We start from the raw sequence: 17,949 nt of genomic DNA, 5'->3' as shown, positions 1-17,949 counted from the left end.
ATACAATCCCCAGTATACTCAGCATACTGATTTGGTGGACACTCAGGAACGTGTATACTTGGCTATAACATAGAACATTCACTACCGAAGGCCACCTCCTTTATTCCGAGATAGTTCATGGAGAGATCCCAACAAAAGATTCAAGTATAATAATGATATCAGGCATACAACTAATGAATGCAAAAATTTAAAAGATGAAATTGAGAGCCTAATATGGCTAGGATACTTGTATGCGTGGATAAGAAAATGTTTACCACATATGAGAGAGAGGCAATATGAAGTTCAAGCACCTCCCAGAGCTCAAGCTCTAGATGTGTCGGCTCCTCCGAGAGCACTCCCACCAAATCAAGGGGTACCACCTGGATACCAATATCTCCCCCAATTGACTTGATCTCAAAACATTCTATTTTTCCAAATTGTTACAGCTTCATTAAAAAAGTTTCTTGGGCTTGAAAAAAAATGGCTTAAGCCCTTTTTTCATCATGCTGGATATTACATTCTTGGCTTTCAGTTGAAACATTACAAGGTCCATCCCTTGGGCCCAAGTCAAACGGCCCACCAGGAGGCACAACAACCTTTAAACTGGGCCCATCATTAACCATTCCCACATAAACCTCCAAAGAAAATTCTTTGTTTTTAGTAGCAACTTCATTCATGGAACGTGGGTCAACCATGTTTGAATTATTCAAATTAATAGAGGGAAAGTCAGAACCTCCTTTCTCCATCTCAGTTGACATCACAGTGGCTTTATTACCCGAAGAAGGAGGTAAGGACACCAGCATGCAACTGGGGATTTTGGGTAACCACACTGCCCGTTTCCCCTTACCCGATGAAGGACGTGGCCCAGGAGTGGTCTTTTTCAGCATCCTCGAGACACTGGCATTAACTTTGTTCTTGGCTGGAGCACCACCATTGACGTTACCGTTACCAACCAGTCGACGAGGAGAAGATGTAACAAGCCTCCCCATCGACTTTCCCACCTCCGAAACATATCCAGGGACCACCGACCCAACACCTTCAATAGGTTTTCCAACAAAGCAGTCAACGTATGAGGAGCCTGTTGGGATTTTATGCCCTAAATAAAATCCATTACAATACAATCTGATTTGTTATCAATAGAAGATTAGAAATTATTTATGTTTACATGTAGTTTTCATGTTTATGGTTTAATGTGTACAAAATCTGTTAAGTCCAGAACATATAGTTATTCACAATTACAGTGATGTCAACACAGTGGAATGGAATTGTGATTATATGCTTCAAAAGATAATGTCCCTGATTCATCAGTGCATTGGATTTACACTGATGTGATAATCAGCGATAAAGTATACTTACAACTTGGATAAGTGTTATGTTCTTTCCAGAACATTGGCAAAGTATGCTAGTTTCGGATGTATGGAGTATACATTGGACTAGGACCGATATTGATCTTAGTAAAGATATTATAAACTTACCATTGTATCTTTCTAAGTCAATATCACTGGTTGATCTTGATCAAAAGATCTTAATCCTGACATGCTTAGGTTCAATCTCAAGAGTGTTATTTGTGTTCTTTGATTTGTTAGTTAAGCCTACCTTTTGGTCTGGGTGATACGTACATTTTGGGAACATGATAGTACAATTGAGTGGGAGTGTAAACATAGATATGGAATCTATAGCTTCTATCTGGACATAGAAGTGAAACGATGATTCCTACGAGCTTGGCTTAATTGAGATAAATGGAAGAGCTCTTGTTTCACTTATTATATTAGTTTACTGAAATATCATTTATAGGAAGCTAAGTGTTTTAAGGATAAAAAACATTGAGGGGTGAAACGGTAAATTTGTCTCTACTCGGTGTAAATCATCTATAGAGGATCTTTGATTATTGGGATTAGAACGATGGTTAAATGTTTATAGCGTCTCTATATCGTGGAACATATAGAGTGTTCTATATAACTGAGAGTGCAATAGTTCTATGGTGGATGCAATGAGGAATTAATAAGTTAGGGAATTTACTTGGTAAATTCTAGTTCTGGTTATTGGAAGCTCGATTGTATAGGCATATGGTCCCCATACTAGTTGAGACAATACTACTTGTAAGACTCAGTTAATTGATTTTAATTAATCAATTATAATTCTAAAATTAGACTATGTCTAGTTTATGAATTTTCACTAAGCTGGGTTTAATTATAAAGAAAAGAGATTCTAGGGTTTATTTGTTAATTAAGAGACTTTATTAAGTCTAATTAATAAATATGTTAAATGGCAATTTTATTTGATAATTAATTTTAATTATTAAATAAATAGTTTTGGCATTTAAGTGGTTGAATTGGGAAAATGGCATTTTTGAGAAAATAAGATAAATAGTTGGAAAAATGGCAAAATTGCAAAGTGGGGGCCCACATCCTATGGCCGGCCACTATTGCTCTATTTTACCATTTATTTTATTTTTTTAATGCCAAATAATTCAAACATAAACATAGGTGGTCCCTATAAATAGATAGTGATGGCCTCAAATTAAAAGAGGATGAACACACTTGCCTTCAGTCAAAAATTTGAGCCTTCTTCCCTATGCTATTCGAACCCTTCTCTTCTCTTTTTCTCTTCATAATTTCGAACCCTATAGTGATAGAGTAAGTGCCCACATACATCAAGTGGTACTCAATCATAGTGTGTAAGGCTGTGAAGAATCCAAATTCAAGAGAAGGAGATTCGGGCTCAGATCTTGGTGATACTCTGCTACAGACAGGATATAAGGGTTAGAGATCTGAGCGGAAGGAGACATTTTAATTCCGCTGCACCCAATGTAAGGTTTCTCAAACTTTATATGTGTTTATTAACATTATTTTAGAAATTCATATTTAGGATGTTAAACAACAGACATGGTAGTGAATCTAGATCCTGGTAAAACATATTCCAACAGAGCCGACGTTGAGCCATGGGCCAAACAAAGGGAAGCTCGGGCCATTCAGGATGGAGACGGAGTCTGGGCTTGATAAATTGCAACCACGGTGGAGGTGGTTGATTCGTCCACAAAAGTAGCCGAATGCACCCAGTTTTTTCGTATTTAAACTGAATCCACAGTTTCTTACCACCATCAACCTCGATGTACCGGCCTGAAAATAGAGGGGACTCGATGGAAATATCAACAAGGATTCTGAGCCATTTAGACCATGAAGCGGGTTTACTTTCATCCAAATCCACTTCCACCACAGAATCGGTCAAGGCACCCAAGCACTTACCATTGTCAATGGAAAAAAATTCAAATGGAAGGTTATGTATCTGGACCTACAACCAAGCAACTGAAAAATTGTTAGATAGCAGAGAGAGGATTCCAAACTTTGAGCAGAAGAAGAGATCCTTTAACTACCCATGGGCCATTATCAAGCACCCACTTTCTATCTTCAGGATTTTCAAAGATCAGTTCAAAGAGGTTGGACCGTTTATCAACACCCGGGACCAAACTAACAAGGACATGGCGTCGCCATTCCTTCTCAGTAAAAATTTTGAGACTAGCTTCATCGATAGAAATGGGGCCAGCAACTTTCCCAAGTAGACAAAGGGAGTAAAGACACTTGACAAAAGAGACACTACGATTCAAATTAATAGTGGCCTCAGAAAGAGAAATATTCTTACCAACCACTGACTCAGGATGACAAACCAACTCCATAGCAATAAAGGCAGTAGACACCAAAACAAATAACGAAACACACTAACCCCACCAACCAGACAGCACAAGACAAATTGAAAAGCAAAGGAGGGACCAAGAAGAAACAAAAAAGACAGCAAAAACAACACTCAAGAACAAAGGATATACCCACACACGGGTCAACGTGCAGAGAAAGGACACGCAGCCAACTATCAACGAGACAAAGAAAGAAGCAAAAGGTGAGAAGAGAGGCAAAACTGAAGTCAACACTAAAAGGCAGGAAAAATAGAAATGACATAAAGGAAGAGGAAGGGAGGAAGGCCACTAACACACCTAGGGATGCACTAGAAGGGACAGGAAAAACAAGGAGACAGAGGAGATGATAGAAGACCATCTCTCTCCAAGAGAGAACACCCCCCCCCCCCCCCCAAAAAAAAAAATCCTAGAATACTAACAAACAAATCATTACCAAATAATATGAGATCACATTTGTTTATACATCTAGCTACATTAAACATAACAGGTACATATATATTTTCACTTTGTGTTCATTTTGTACAATTTTTAAACAATTATAAAAATTGAATCCAATATTCTTCAATTAGACATAAAGTATTTTTAAATTAACACTTTGAGTGCAACTAAATAATTTCTCTCACTACTTTTATTTAACTCAGTACACAACCAAATTATTTCTCTTTTGTTTTGTCTCGGAAAGATTTGAGAGGGACTCTACATGCTTTAGTATCCACAAAAATATTTGTATAATTCATAATTGAAATATACAAATTTAGGTTACAAACAAAACTTTTATAAAATCTAACTTGAAAATTGAGTTAAAATAAACATGATAAAACACATCATAAAAATCATAGTTAATAAAATTATATACAATTATAACAAATAGTGGCTAAATAAAATATAAATAGTATGTCTAAATCCAAATCTAATTAAAAGAACATAAGAAACAGATACCCAAAATAAATTATAAGACCGAACCAAACACATTTATGATAAATAATTCAAACATCAACCAGTACAGATATTACATGAATGCCTCAAACTACAAAGAAAAAATAGAGAAAGGATTGTGTATGTTATGATATTGGAGAACACAGAATGTTACCGTCTCTTATATAAATTTCACACACATCACACTTCAAAAGCAATAATTTTGTAGTTTGGGCATTTTAAAAATACATCACAAGCAAAAAAAAGAAAAACAATAAAAAGAAGCATTACCAAGCCCAATATTGATTTAAATCACTAAAAATTGACAAAAGACAAAACTCAGATTTCCATAACTAAAGGACAAATTTGCATATTCAATATCAACCAATATCCCATATTTACATAGTCAAAATAAACGAAAATCAAATATAGAACTCATTAAAATCAATTAAAATCAAATCAACTAATAAAGAACAAACACAGGTATAATTTTTTTTACAAATAGTTAACAAATTTGTGATCTGAAACCCACCCATTGAGCCCAAGGTCACTCCGATGATTCACTGATTAAAAATGTGTAAACCTATTCGCTAATTGAATTAGTAAATACCTAATCCAATGACAACAATGCAATGAAATTAGGGCAATGAATAGGATAAATGATTTATTAATATATAGGGAGTGGGAGTTCATACTTGGATGACGTCTTTCACTTTATCATTGCAACGATGCGCTTTGGGCTGACAGTGCTCTCCCTACGGCGTCCCCCATGGATTATCTCTCCTCGGTACAGGCCTCGTCTCGCTCATTCTTCTTCTTATTCTTCTTCTCCGAACACAATCTCTCTTTCAGATTTTAGCGATGACGTTTTAGGTAACAATATTATATTTTAGTTTTCTTGTATATCTGATAGAGCAATCGTCAAATCTCTGGTGCAATCGGTATATCTTCGAAGTCAATCACTTGAGCACCTCACTGATTTTATGCCAGAGGTCAAAGCTCAATCAGCAATGGAGGATCAATTGCACGTCGTTCAATCGCACCCAAATCGATCGCACTTTTTGATCAGGCTTCTGAGCACATTCAAGATCGTTACTTTTTGGATTGGACTTTTATGGGTTGGGCATGCGGGAGTGAGAACCATTTATGGGAAAAGGAAAATTATAGATGAAAATAAATTGGGGATTTAAAAGTTAACGGAGACGTTAATCTCCCATTAGATTTTATTAAAATAAAAGGAAATGTTAAGAAAATAATCGTTAAACCAAGAATTCTGTTACATAGCCACACTTTATATAGAGAGGTTATTATATATATTATATAATAACATTCATCACCTCCATATCTTGTCCGAAGTGAAATTAAGGGCTAGGGCAGTCGGAGTCTGGTTGCTAGTCTCGAAATTGGAGCAAGGGTCGGTGACGGAGATGAAGAACACATTGGTTTTGGAGCTTAGACAGGTGATGGAGATTTACCGAACAACTCTTCATCTGCCGAAAGAAGATGAAGATGATGAAGATGGTGACGATGATGAGGACAATGATGCTCCATCGAGTTCCATATAGAGGAAAACCAACACAAGAAAAACTATGGCAATCCACTCAGAATCGTTTTTTTTATTTTTTTGGTTAGAAAGGAACAACCGAATTTTTTATGACAAAGTGATAGGCTGTAAGATTTGGCTAATATCAAATTCGCATTGTGGGTACATAATGTCAAACACCTTAGTGTTACATACGTATTTGGGTATGAGATAACTAAGCTCTTTCTGTTATGTATTCTCAATTTACATACTTGAAGCCTCGTGGTAATAAAATATTAATGGATCAAGATTCATGTTTTTTTGGAAAGTAATAAGGCTAAGAATGTGATGATATTGGTATGCCTATCCAATTTCAAGTGTGCGTTTACCTGCAAAGTCTAGTTGGACTTGGTGATAGGTGTTAGAGAGTCCCACATTGTTAATGTGTGGAGAGATAATAGACTATATAAGAGGAATGAGCTACTTCTCTCATTGCCAATTGGTTTTAAGATGGAATACCATTCACCTTATCCCAAATTCTAACATGGTATCAGAGCAAAAATAAACAAAAAAAAAAATCCCAGAAATTAAAACCGATCATCGTTCCCAAAAGTAGAGCAAAAAGAGCCACTTGTGATCAGTGATAGTGAGCCAAAAAAGAGCCGCTTGAATTATCTCTTATCACTTTATATTTTCTCCATAATAACTTAATCATCTATTTTTTTTTTTTTTTATTACTTAATCATCTATTTATTGCACTCAAACATGCCATATTTTGGAGCCTTTTTTCTTTCTTTCTTTCTTTCTTTTTTTTTTAAAAAAAAAAAATTTGTCTTGATCTGGTCTAGTTTGAATTTCTATTTGAATTTTTTGGATCTCTATGTTGTGGATTGGATTTTCAAAATATATACCATATTTGAAATTGCACTTAAGGTTACTAATTAGGCAAACTATACATATGAAATCTCATAAAATTTGATTAAAGCATACTAAATTTAACTGGTAGTAGTACCAACTATTAATAAAAATATTATGTTGTATTCAACAACTTCTATAAATTTGACTCTCGTTTCTTCATGATTATTTCTGAATTTCTTGTAGTATTATTACCATTAATTATAAGTCAAGCCATCATTCTGATTGTTTATTTTAATTATAACCGGAAGTTAATGTGTATTGTATGTTTATACTTATTTTATTGTTGAGTCGTGATTTTTTTTTTTATTAGATTTGGTTTCTGAGTTATTTTTAAATTAGAACCGGATATGAGTTATTGTGTTTTTTGTATGTTTTTATTCATTTTGTTGTGGAACTGGTTATATGTAATTTATGTATCAATATTTTTTAAAATTGATTCCTCCCTCCCCATTTTTTTAAGGCTAATTAGGATTTTTGCCCCCTAAACTTTGACATGTACCAATTCTTGCCTTCTGAACTTTTAAGGTCGTTGAAAATGCCCCCTAAACTATTGAGATTGATGGATTTAAGGACTTTTTTTCAAATTTAGTAAAAAAGTCTAACATGGAAGAAAGTTCAGGATGCATAATTAGTACATGTCAAAGTTCGAGTGGCATGATTTGGTAGATATCAAAGTCCGGGGAGTATGCTTTAATACATAAACAAATATTAAAATAGTAAAATTGAATGAAATTAGACAAAAAACCTTAAATCCAACAATCTCAATAGTTCAGGGGGCATTTTTAACAACCTTAAAAATTCAGGGGGCATGATTTGGTACATGTCAAAGTTCAGGGGGCAAAAATTCTGTGTTGTTTTGTATTCATTATGTTATGGACCAAATTCTATTTTAATTATAATCGGATTGAGTTATTTCGTGTTATTTATTTTTATTCATTATAACATTCTTATAGAACCGGTTCTATTTTAATTATAATTAGTTTGAGTTATTTTGTGTTATTTATTTGTATTCATTATATTATAGAACCGATTCTAATTTAATTTTAATCGGTTTAAATTATTTTGAGTTATTTATTTTTATTCATTATGTTATAAAACGGATTCTATTTTTAATAATAATTTATGACCAGTTTAAATTATTACGTGTTATTTGTTTTTTTATTCATTATGTTATAGAACCGTAACTATTTTAATTTATAACCAGTTTGAGTTATTATTCTATTCTTATATATATTTGAGACATCTACTTATGGTGACTTTTTCAGTGAGTTTTTCGACGACTTTCCTGGTGATTTTTCCAATATTGATGACTTTTTCGATAATTTTTCAGGCGCCAGTAACTCTTCTGAAGAAATTTTTTATTAAAAATTTTATCAAATTTATTGATTTTTTTTATTTCCTATATTTTAAACTTTAATTATTCTTTAATCTCATATACATTTTTATGTTATTTATTTATGTTATATAAAAAATAAGTTTCATTAATTTTTTCCATATTTATATAAAAAAAAAAAAAAAAAAAAAACCCTATCTACATTGTATCTACGTAGATATACATATGAACCGTCTAACATACCACCATTCAAAATGGATGAAAATATTAAATTGCTAACAAAATATAAATTTTGAGAATTTTACTGCTAAAAAAATAAAATGAAAAGTTTTGGAGGTTTTACGGATTTACTCATAATAATAATAATAATAATAATAATAATAATAGTTCTAAAGTCCCAACTCTCAAAACAGAAAAGGCGAGCAAGAATTTTTCTGTATTAATTAATTCAAGCCAACTAAACAACATGCAGTTACTCCTTTGAAAATCGGCATGTCGCTCAAGTTATATAAACAAAATGACTTGAATTACATTATAAATACGGCATATACAAAAGCTTGAAACTTTGTTACCTTACCTCCACAGCATAAATAGCAACACTAACACTTGACAAAGATCGCCAAAAACAAATTACGCTAGCTTAAGCTTCAAACTTGTCATGTCAACTTGAGGTCTTCTTTTAGGCACTTGAGAACCTCTTTGCAAGCAACTTTCTTTGCAATCCTCTTGTCTGGAACAAATGAAGAATGTTTGTATGCAACTCCATTAGCTACAACCTCGATTGTGACTGAAGTTATACCATTTTCCCGCACTTTGAGTGGTTTTTTCATCTCAAAATGCATTTGCTGGCAAAGTTCGCTCAATTCTTTTGCTGGATGGATCTTTACAGTCTCAGGTGTTATCAGAGGCTCCAATAGAGGCCTTATGCTCTGAAAAACAGCTTCCTTGTTGAATTCAGAATCGACATATACTGCCCCAGCTAGAGATTCTATAACATCTCCAAGTACCTGACACAAAATCAAAAGCAGAAGCAGTAGGTGCTTTGTGGGAGCTGAAACAAATGAGAAAACTAGTTGGCAATACATGACTGGGACTGACCTTGGGGAAAGATGTCTCTGAATCCCACCCAAATGTTGATTCTGAAGACAGCTTGTGAAAATTTTCTATAGTAGCAGATATGTCCTTGTGCAGTTTATGAGAGGAATGAAGAATGTGCTTGTGTAATTCGGCCTTAATGGCAGACCGTGCATAGCAATCGTTGTTCACAGAAGCCGATCTCATGTCAGTCAAGAATCCTGGTGAAATCCCAGGATATTTGTTGTACAAATACACTGTGATGAGATAATCTAAAACAGCATCCCCGAGAAATTCCAGCCTCTACATGAAAGAAAAACAATTCTCAACTTGTTAAAATACAATAAATCATGAAAAAAGTTCTAACAGAATGTCATAATGATGCTGAACATTAGTTTTACCTGATAACATCTTGGAATTGCAGGAAGCATGTAAGAACCATGGGTTAGCGCTTCAACCAATAAAGAAGGATCACGAAAAGTGTAGTTCAGTAATGACTCTAAATATCTGATATTAACAAGTTTCTCCGAATGCACAAATACATCTCTCACAAATGGTTTAAAGACTATGTCAACCTTTATACCAAGCCAATTCATAAATTGCAATGCGGAAATTTCCCCGCCTGTACTAAGGAATGCACCAATTAGTGCCTCAACAACATCTGCAACTCTTTTACTTTTCATCTTTCTTCTTCCGCCAATATAAATTTTTTTGCCATTAAATAGTGTATCCTCTTGTAATGTTTCAGTATTAGTTCCAGGTATAATCCAGTTATTAACAGCAAAACACTCATCACGAATAAAGCCCTGCATAAAGAAGACAATTGTAGCAAGTCAAAAATACAATCCATTTGCACTTTCAAATCAGTGAAACCTTTTAGCACACAAAATTTAGAAGCAGAAGAAAATGGCATTCAGAAAAATAAATAAATAAAATGCTCAAAACATTAGAAAAGAAAAATCTACATCTTCAGCATAAATAAGATCTATGCAGATGCAGACATAACTGATTACATTTCAGATGTGTCTAAATAATTTTGTGTCAACTTCTCTAAGGACTTCTAAACTTTCACTGAACATATTGATATAATATGCTAACAGCAGTCTAAATATTCAGCTATGGTAGAACAGGATGAAATTGTTCTTGTCAATGACTACCTTGCATGTACAATTCAATATTTTAAAAAATAAAATAAAATAAAGAACTTTGGCTATAATAAGATGCATAGTATTGATATATATGCCTTATAAAAATCTAGGAGATACGTACCGGTAGTTTGCGCTCACAACCAAGCCTGCAAAGGGCGGCATTAGAAACTATGTTGTCCTTCTTAATACTTAGAAGGCCCTCATGGTTATTTCGATAGGAACTAAAAAGCTGTTGACCAACAGCATATTTGAGAAATGAATCTCCAAGAATTTCTAGAGATTCTAAATGAAATTTCTCTAGGCATTTCTTTGATGTAATAGCTTCCAACACCTGCACGAAAAAAAGAAAAAAGTCATCAGGAGTTTATGTAAAAGATTAGTGAAGAATTCACCAGCTGGCAAGTATGGAAAAGTAAAAGGTCAAAAGAATAATTAGCCATGGTATAAGCAAACATCAGCATTTCCAGTATGCAACTAAAAAAAAAAAAGACTTGATGATGTACTCAATGCTTAACCTATATAAACCAAATGCATTACCCAGTATGATCTTCCTATTTAGTTGATACTTGATAGCAAACACATCGCAACAAATTGATAAATGAAAAAGTCCTTTCTTTGATGTGAAGCATATAAACTACTTCAACCAAAAATAAAGTTAAAAAAACAAGCGAAACAAAACTCAAAAAATTACACAAAAATGTAAAAAAAAAAAAAAAAAAAAAAAACCTTCTGAATATTAAATATATAATCAGCTCTTTTAACACATCAATTTGAAGATAATTAGACAACATTCAAAGTGTTCAAAAAACATGATGTGTGACTCTTACCTTAGTTGTCGGAATGGATAAATTTTGCGTGCAATGATCCAAATGCATCCTTTTCAAGTTGGCCGCAATAAGTAAAGACTCAAGACGATGCATAATTGAAGGTATAAATGAAAAGGTATATAATACAGAAAGAGAAATGGGTGACATGATAAGAACACAAAGCTCTGGTGGCAGCTCAACAGTCTTACTAGTTGTATTACTTGTCTCTGCACAAAAAAAAAAAAAAAAAAACAAACCAACCCTTAATTGAAAATCTATATAGAAATGCACAGTGGAAGCACACATAACTTAGTTCTCTCAAGCTTCATTCTACTGCAAATTCAAATGAAGTGCAGCCATAACTTCACCTTGTGTTTAACATTTAAATTTGAGAATGTTATCTCATTAATAATTCCATTAAATTATAATACACAGTAACATCACAAAGGAATGCTAACAAGGCTAAACAACTGAAATCACAGTCAAATGAATAAAAAAAATATATAAAAAAGAATCTTCTGCTAATCATAATTGAGCATATAAAGAAGAAAAATCTAATATAACAGATATCAAACCTTTTTTCTTTACTTCTCGGGACAGGAGAAAGTTTTTCGCGTGAAAAAGTTTCCTTCCATTAAGCAATGGTTGGTTGACAAACTGCAAATTAATTTCATGCCTGCATTTTAAACAATGGGATTAAAATATATTATAATAAAAATCTCAACTAATGTATAGATAAATCAACCAAGAAAATTAGATAAAATAATACTGTTAACCAAAATAGAAAATTATTATTTTATGCTATTCCCACATACACAAGAAGTATAAAGGAGTACATACCTAACTTCAAAGTAATTCTTGTATGTAGTACTTTTATTATCCCTGAGCTTCAAAACTGAATGTCCATTCATCTCATTCAAAATGTCAGTGATGTAGTACACATGACCATTATGAGGGGTATAGACAAGTGAATTCTTGATCATACAAGTGCAAACCAAACCACTTTTGGTATACATGCCACAAGAAGAAATCTTTCGTGAATTACACTTTCTGTGATTCTTACAAAACTTATCACTCGAAAATAATACTGATGTGACAGAGTCCCAATCAATGACTGAAGATCTTTGATTTGGACTAGTGGCTGGAAGAAGAAGATAATCAATGACAGGAGTGTCTGACAAATGAACTAGATCAAGAATTTCACTCAAGTTATTGAGCTTATGATCCAGAAGAATTTTAAGAAGAACAACTTGGAACCTTTTGCATAACATGACCTATAATAACAAGGTTTCCGAAAATGAGAGCCTTCTAATTAATGCAGCAAATAAGATAAGGGAGGGATTAGCAAAATATAAAATGCATTACTTGTTCTGAGTTAAGCTCAATTTGTCCAACATATTTCAAGTCAACTGTCAGAATACCCTTATTCCCCACTTGCAAGTCAAAATGCATGTTTCCAATATCATTTTCAAGCTTGCTTCTCATACATAGCACGACATCACCAGCAGACACTTCATATTCAAAGTGTTGGTGAAGCTCAATAATATAACAATGATAACTGGCAATTGAACAAATTGATGCAGTCATTTCGGGAGGCACATAACTAGGTTGTATTTCTTCATATGGTTGATTTGCTGCAAATTAAATAGATGAGACAAATGCAACAATAAAAAGTCTAAACAGCATTAATTAATAGATATGCAAATGCAACAAAATAAATGAGAAGTCTAAACAGAAAAAGAATAAATATATATATAAATTTATATATATATTGAAGATGTAAGATTGTGATTCCATCATAAGATTACCAAGCACTTGTGCGTCATCTTCTTCCACAACAATATCCGGTACAAGTGTATTAGTTAATGCACCAATATGATGAAGTTGTTTGCATGCTTCAAGACATGCAATCTGTTTAAGCAGTTTGGAATTCCCTTCTACAGTGACAAATCCTAATGGACAGCTCTTAGGAAGAAAGAGAGTTCGAGTTTCTGTATCCCACCTTGGGTTAGGTTTAAAATACCTATTAAAAAAAACCCACGAAGAAGGTAAATAAAACTGTAATACAAGCTCCTAATACAAATAGCACAAACTGAAACTAACCCATCAGAAGGGAGTCTTGAGCAATAAAAGTATATCAAACCGATGCTGGAACTAAGAGTCACAATGGCACCGGTGCTTTCAACACGATAAAATTCCCCTTCTTGAAAATTCATTTTAAGAGGTACACAAGGATCATGAGCATGTTGCAAGGACTCCTTTCTCATTATTTCTCCACTGGCAAGATATTTTTCAAAACGACATTTTGTATCATGATCTCCGCTGAAAATAAACACCAAGATAATTAGTCAAATAACATGTTTATATTAATGTCTAACCCACCCATGTTCCAAACAATAATAACAAAGCCAAGCATGTATTTGTACAGATAAAAATATATTTTTTAATTGAAAGAAAATGTGATTACCTCTGCAGCATTAACACGTAATCAGAGTTCTGCTTCCTAGCACGACCTCTGGACTGTATAAAACTACAAACAGTGGAACAAGGGTCAAACCGAACAACTAAATTGCAGCTTTGAACGTCTAAACCTTCTTCTAGAATTGATGTTGCAACAATTATGTTCACCTGCAACATGTAGATATCTTCACCATTAGAAATAAGAAGACCTTTGTATTAAGTACATTTTTTAAAACTTTAAAGATAAACATACTTTGCCTTGACGAAATTCTTCAACAATACTGTTTTGTTTTGTCCTGGTCTGAGACTCTAGATTATTGCTGCTACCAGCAATATATTTTGTCTTCCAGTTAGTCTCTTTTGGAAGCAATTCATTCAACAAACGTTGAATGACAACAGCTGTGATGACCCTTTCTACAAAAACTATGCATCTAATGTCCCCCAAGTCCCTGTGTACACACAACTGATTGTTATGCAAGTTAAATTTTTTACAAATTCAGTCTAAAATTGTAGTCCGTACTTCACAAGCACATTACGACCTTTTATTCTACATTGTATCCATTACTTAATATACCATCTTTTCTATTAAAACAAATAAAAATAATAATGATAACGTGGTGACATTATAACCTGTACTCCAGAAGCAATTCAACAAGACCAACAACTTTCGAGGTCAAAATTCCGTGATCCATATTTCTCTTGAAATCATCTGCTAGTGACCAATTTGGTCCTATAACACAGAAAAAAGAAAAGAGAATCAAATAATCAATGCCAAAAAAAAAACAAACAAATCAATCCTCACACAAGAATCAATAGACATACTAGCTGGTAGGAAACTTGAAATTTCCTCGAAGGCATCCACACAAAAATTCTTCACAACTTTCTCGCCGAACAGATCCAATCTCGCTGATGAGAATAATTCAATTTCATTGCAAGAAAAGGACAATGCTGCCTGTTATACACACACATACCCCGGTCATGCTTTACATTATGACAAAAAAGAACAAACCCACAACATTATTTGATGAATACCTTCACAGCAAGCCAAATACCGAGCTCATTCAGACAAAATCGCAAAGCAGAATGAACCTTAGATAGCTTTCTGCGTATGGAGTCTGTTGAAGCTTCATCAAGATCTAAATTTTTCAGAGTCAATTCATGCTGCAGAGTAATTAACCAATAAGTAGACCCCGTAAAGGAATAATACAGTTAGCTTTACAATTTAACTTAGATTTTAAAAGAAGAATGCCCGATAGTTTCAATAAGTAAAATAATATTTTAAAAAAAAAATAAGTGAGAAAAGGAATTTGTCAGCTTAAGCTTCTTTAGCTCCACAGGTTCGAAACACCATATCCATTTCTTATGTTAATTCCTGAATGAATATTTAAAACCCGTTTCCATTTTATGTCTTACCAAATTTAATGTTCCACATATATTAAGAATTTGAACCAAACAACAACATAAACCCATTCCATAGCAAACAGTGATTTTGAGATGTGAGAACCTACATCTGCATTAAATTAAAACATACCTCTTCAATTAAAATCTTTAAAATATCTTCAATATTCGGAAAGTGATTTTCCTTGTGCTGGTAGAATTTGAATTTTGGAGTCGAGAAAGGTATAAACTTCGAAAGAACAGAGTCACTGGCACAAGTATACATCTGAAATGAACCTCCCAATAGGAGGAAACCGTCAGAAATCAATATAACGTATAAGAAATTAAGAAAAAAAAACACACACACACAATCTACAAAGTAAACAGAGAACCAAGTGAGTGTAACAACAAGTTCTAAGCAAAGAGGACATTACAATCTTCAAAAGCATAACATAAATTGCAAATCCAAGGAGGATACAAAGCAACAGAAACCGCATTTAATGAATTCAGAAACAAAGGCCAAAGCCAACCTTGGAATTCATAACTGTCTCCAGCTCATTGATACGATTCCAATGGTCGATTGCTGAGTCTCCCACTGAATTTGGATTGGAGAACCAAGACGGAAATGATCATAATTTTTGGAGCCAAAAAGTAAAGTACAAAGATTTACCAATCACAAAAATGATACAGAAAACATAGCGAAAGATTCTACCTTTTGAGTTTATAGGAGAAGCAGTCATTCCAAATATTCTTGGCAGATTGGTTTCACCAGAATTTAACAGAGGATGATAAAATTCCTACAAATCGTTAAGGTAACAAGTGATTTCATTACCATATATAGCATTTAAAAAGCCCTTCAGATGAGCAAGCAGTACAATCGAAATAGAAATATTTCTATGAACATAAGCCACATAAAATAATGAATCAACAATTCACCTGCATTATGCACGCATATGGATGAGAGCCCCTGGCATGATGGCATTCATCAAATACTATGACTGGTATCATGCTCAGCTTGAAAAAACTGTGCCTCAAATTATTGAGCAATATCTGATGTGTCATGACAAGCACCTAATTTACGGCAATGTAAGTTATTTCAAGTTTATTTATAAACACAATAACTTCAGTGTTACCACAATGAAAGATAACCAAACAACTGAAATGCTAAATTCACAAAATCATATCAAATGAGCAGGATTTCCATGTTTGGAAATAAAATGACTGTAAAAAATACCGCACCTCATACTTTTCAACTTCTTCTTTCCACTTGTCAGCGTTCCAAAAATCTACTCCCATATCTCCCCAATATGTTCCGACTTTCAAGTCAGTGTGCTTCTTCAAAGCATCAGCTTGCTGATAAAGAATATATAGAACACAAAAGGCTTACTCAAGTGATGTTACTTCTTAATTCCAACACTTCATTTTGCAATCAATCATCTCTGTATACTTCAGCAAATAAAGGTAATAAATATAATAAAGAGAGTGTGTGGAGCTTACTTGACTGACTAGTACAACTTTGGGCACCAAAAAAACAGCAATGTACTGTGAGGGTTTGCGAAGTAAATGAGCATAACTCCGAAGAAGCATGATGGCAATCAATGTCTTCCCAGAACCCGTCTCTAGATACACAACTGTATTTCGCTTCATTCCACTCTCCAATGCTTCTAGTTGGTAACTGCAAACAATTGCCCATTGTTCATAAGAGAGAAATCATTAGTTATATAGTTACTGGAAAAGAACAATCCAAACTTGTTCACAGTGCTCGTTAGTTTCGTTTCTATCTCCTTATCAACATCCTCAGCAAGCAAACAAATTGACATTTCCATTCTCTGATCAACCAAACAAACACTAAACATAAACATAAACACCCTCACCTTCTCGCAAATGGCAGAACATCAGCGGATATCTCTTGGGATCGTTCAATCTCCATGTTAACTTGCTCCACAACGTTTTGCTCTGCAACATTAACAATCACGTAACAAAATCAAAAATGGGTTTTTCAAACAAAAACAAAAAAACACAAGTTTCAGTAAGAAAAAAGAAACCCACATTGGTTTTGGACTAACAAAACCCAGAAAAGGAAATCAGAATGAGATTGAAGGCCGATCAACACAACAATACACAAAGAACTTTAAAACCCAAATGGCAATGAAGGGTCCGAATATTAAAAAAAACGATAGCTTTGTTTGAAGAAAGAAAATGGAAGCGGTTGATAACGGGGTATTATAATTGAATTCAAAACTTGTTGGGTAAGTTGTATAAAGTTTGAGAAGAGTGAGAAGACTATGTAGAAGGGGACCTGAAAAGTCATTCTCGTCTTCGTCTCTTCGTAAAAGAGGAGTGTCACTGCAATTGTGCTGACCGCATTAATGATTCTTCTTTTAAAAGTTGTTTTGTTTTTTTTAAATTCAAACGATTCCTCATTCATTCCTACGCCTTCCTTTCGTAACAAGGCAAATAAAGAATATTTTCAATTGGTTATTTAGGATTTTTTTTCGTGAAGTATGAGCAATGTATTATTTACAGTATAATTTTTTTTAAAAAAATAATCTCTAAATTATTTAGAGTCTTGTAAATTGGTCATTCTGTCAAATCTATCTATTTATCCGCAGTGACGTGACAGTCTAAAATCTCTCCAAAGCTATTTTCCTTTTTTTTCTTTTTAATTCTCTCCATTTTTTAATATTTTATTAAAACATAAATTTACAAATTAATATTTTACTATTATT

General features: G+C 33.5%; 1 protein-coding gene across 2 annotated transcripts; it reads right to left on the bottom strand.

Moving 5' to 3' along the window:
- Positions 1-8,772: 8,772 nt before the first annotated feature.
- LOC115721036 (endoribonuclease Dicer homolog 2) lies at positions 8,773-17,646 on the bottom strand. Of its 2 annotated transcripts, none has more exons than XM_030650266.2 (23): positions 17,520-17,646; positions 17,095-17,176; positions 16,718-16,895; positions 16,460-16,573; positions 16,157-16,291; positions 15,933-16,017; positions 15,751-15,815; positions 15,375-15,506; positions 14,876-15,004; positions 14,666-14,795; positions 14,474-14,573; positions 14,097-14,292; positions 13,851-14,011; positions 13,487-13,705; positions 13,192-13,406; positions 12,749-13,017; positions 12,224-12,657; positions 11,959-12,059; positions 11,405-11,610; positions 10,699-10,908; positions 9,831-10,235; positions 9,454-9,732; positions 8,773-9,362 (listed from the first exon to the last, which is right to left on the bottom strand). In XM_030650266.2, exons 2-23 carry the CDS (start codon positions 17,148-17,150, stop codon positions 9,012-9,014), a joined length of 4,170 nt encoding a protein of 1,389 aa, XP_030506126.2. In that variant the 5' UTR covers positions 17,151-17,176; positions 17,520-17,646; the 3' UTR covers positions 8,773-9,011. The 2 variants fall into 2 exon arrangements, with proteins under 2 accessions (XP_030506126.2, XP_030506125.2); XM_030650265.2 differs by having other exon boundaries at positions 17,270-17,644.
- Between the last annotated feature and the right edge of the window lie 303 nt (positions 17,647-17,949).

Source organism: Cannabis sativa, chromosome 2 (assembly GCF_029168945.1).
Source record: "Cannabis sativa cultivar Pink pepper isolate KNU-18-1 chromosome 2, ASM2916894v1, whole genome shotgun sequence".
NCBI lineage: Eukaryota > Viridiplantae > Streptophyta > Magnoliopsida > Rosales > Cannabaceae > Cannabis > Cannabis sativa.
The sequence above is the reverse complement of the archived record's forward strand: the minus strand, read 5'-3'. Positions and strand labels throughout refer to the sequence as shown.

Bases quoted from the DNA above. Each gene is read 5' to 3' on its own strand.
- LOC115721036 (XM_030650266.2), bottom strand. From the start codon at position 17,150: ATGGAGATTGAACGATCCCAAGAGATATCCGCTGATGTTCTGCCATTT. The intron at 15,816-15,932 runs GTAGAATCTTTC...ATCCAAATTCAG, and splicing joins TTCTCCTATAAACTCAAAAG to TGGGAGACTCAGCAATCGAC. The intron at 14,293-14,473 runs GTTATAATGTCA...GTGTGTACACAG, and splicing joins GAATTGCTTCTGGAGTACAG to GGACTTGGGGGACATTAGAT.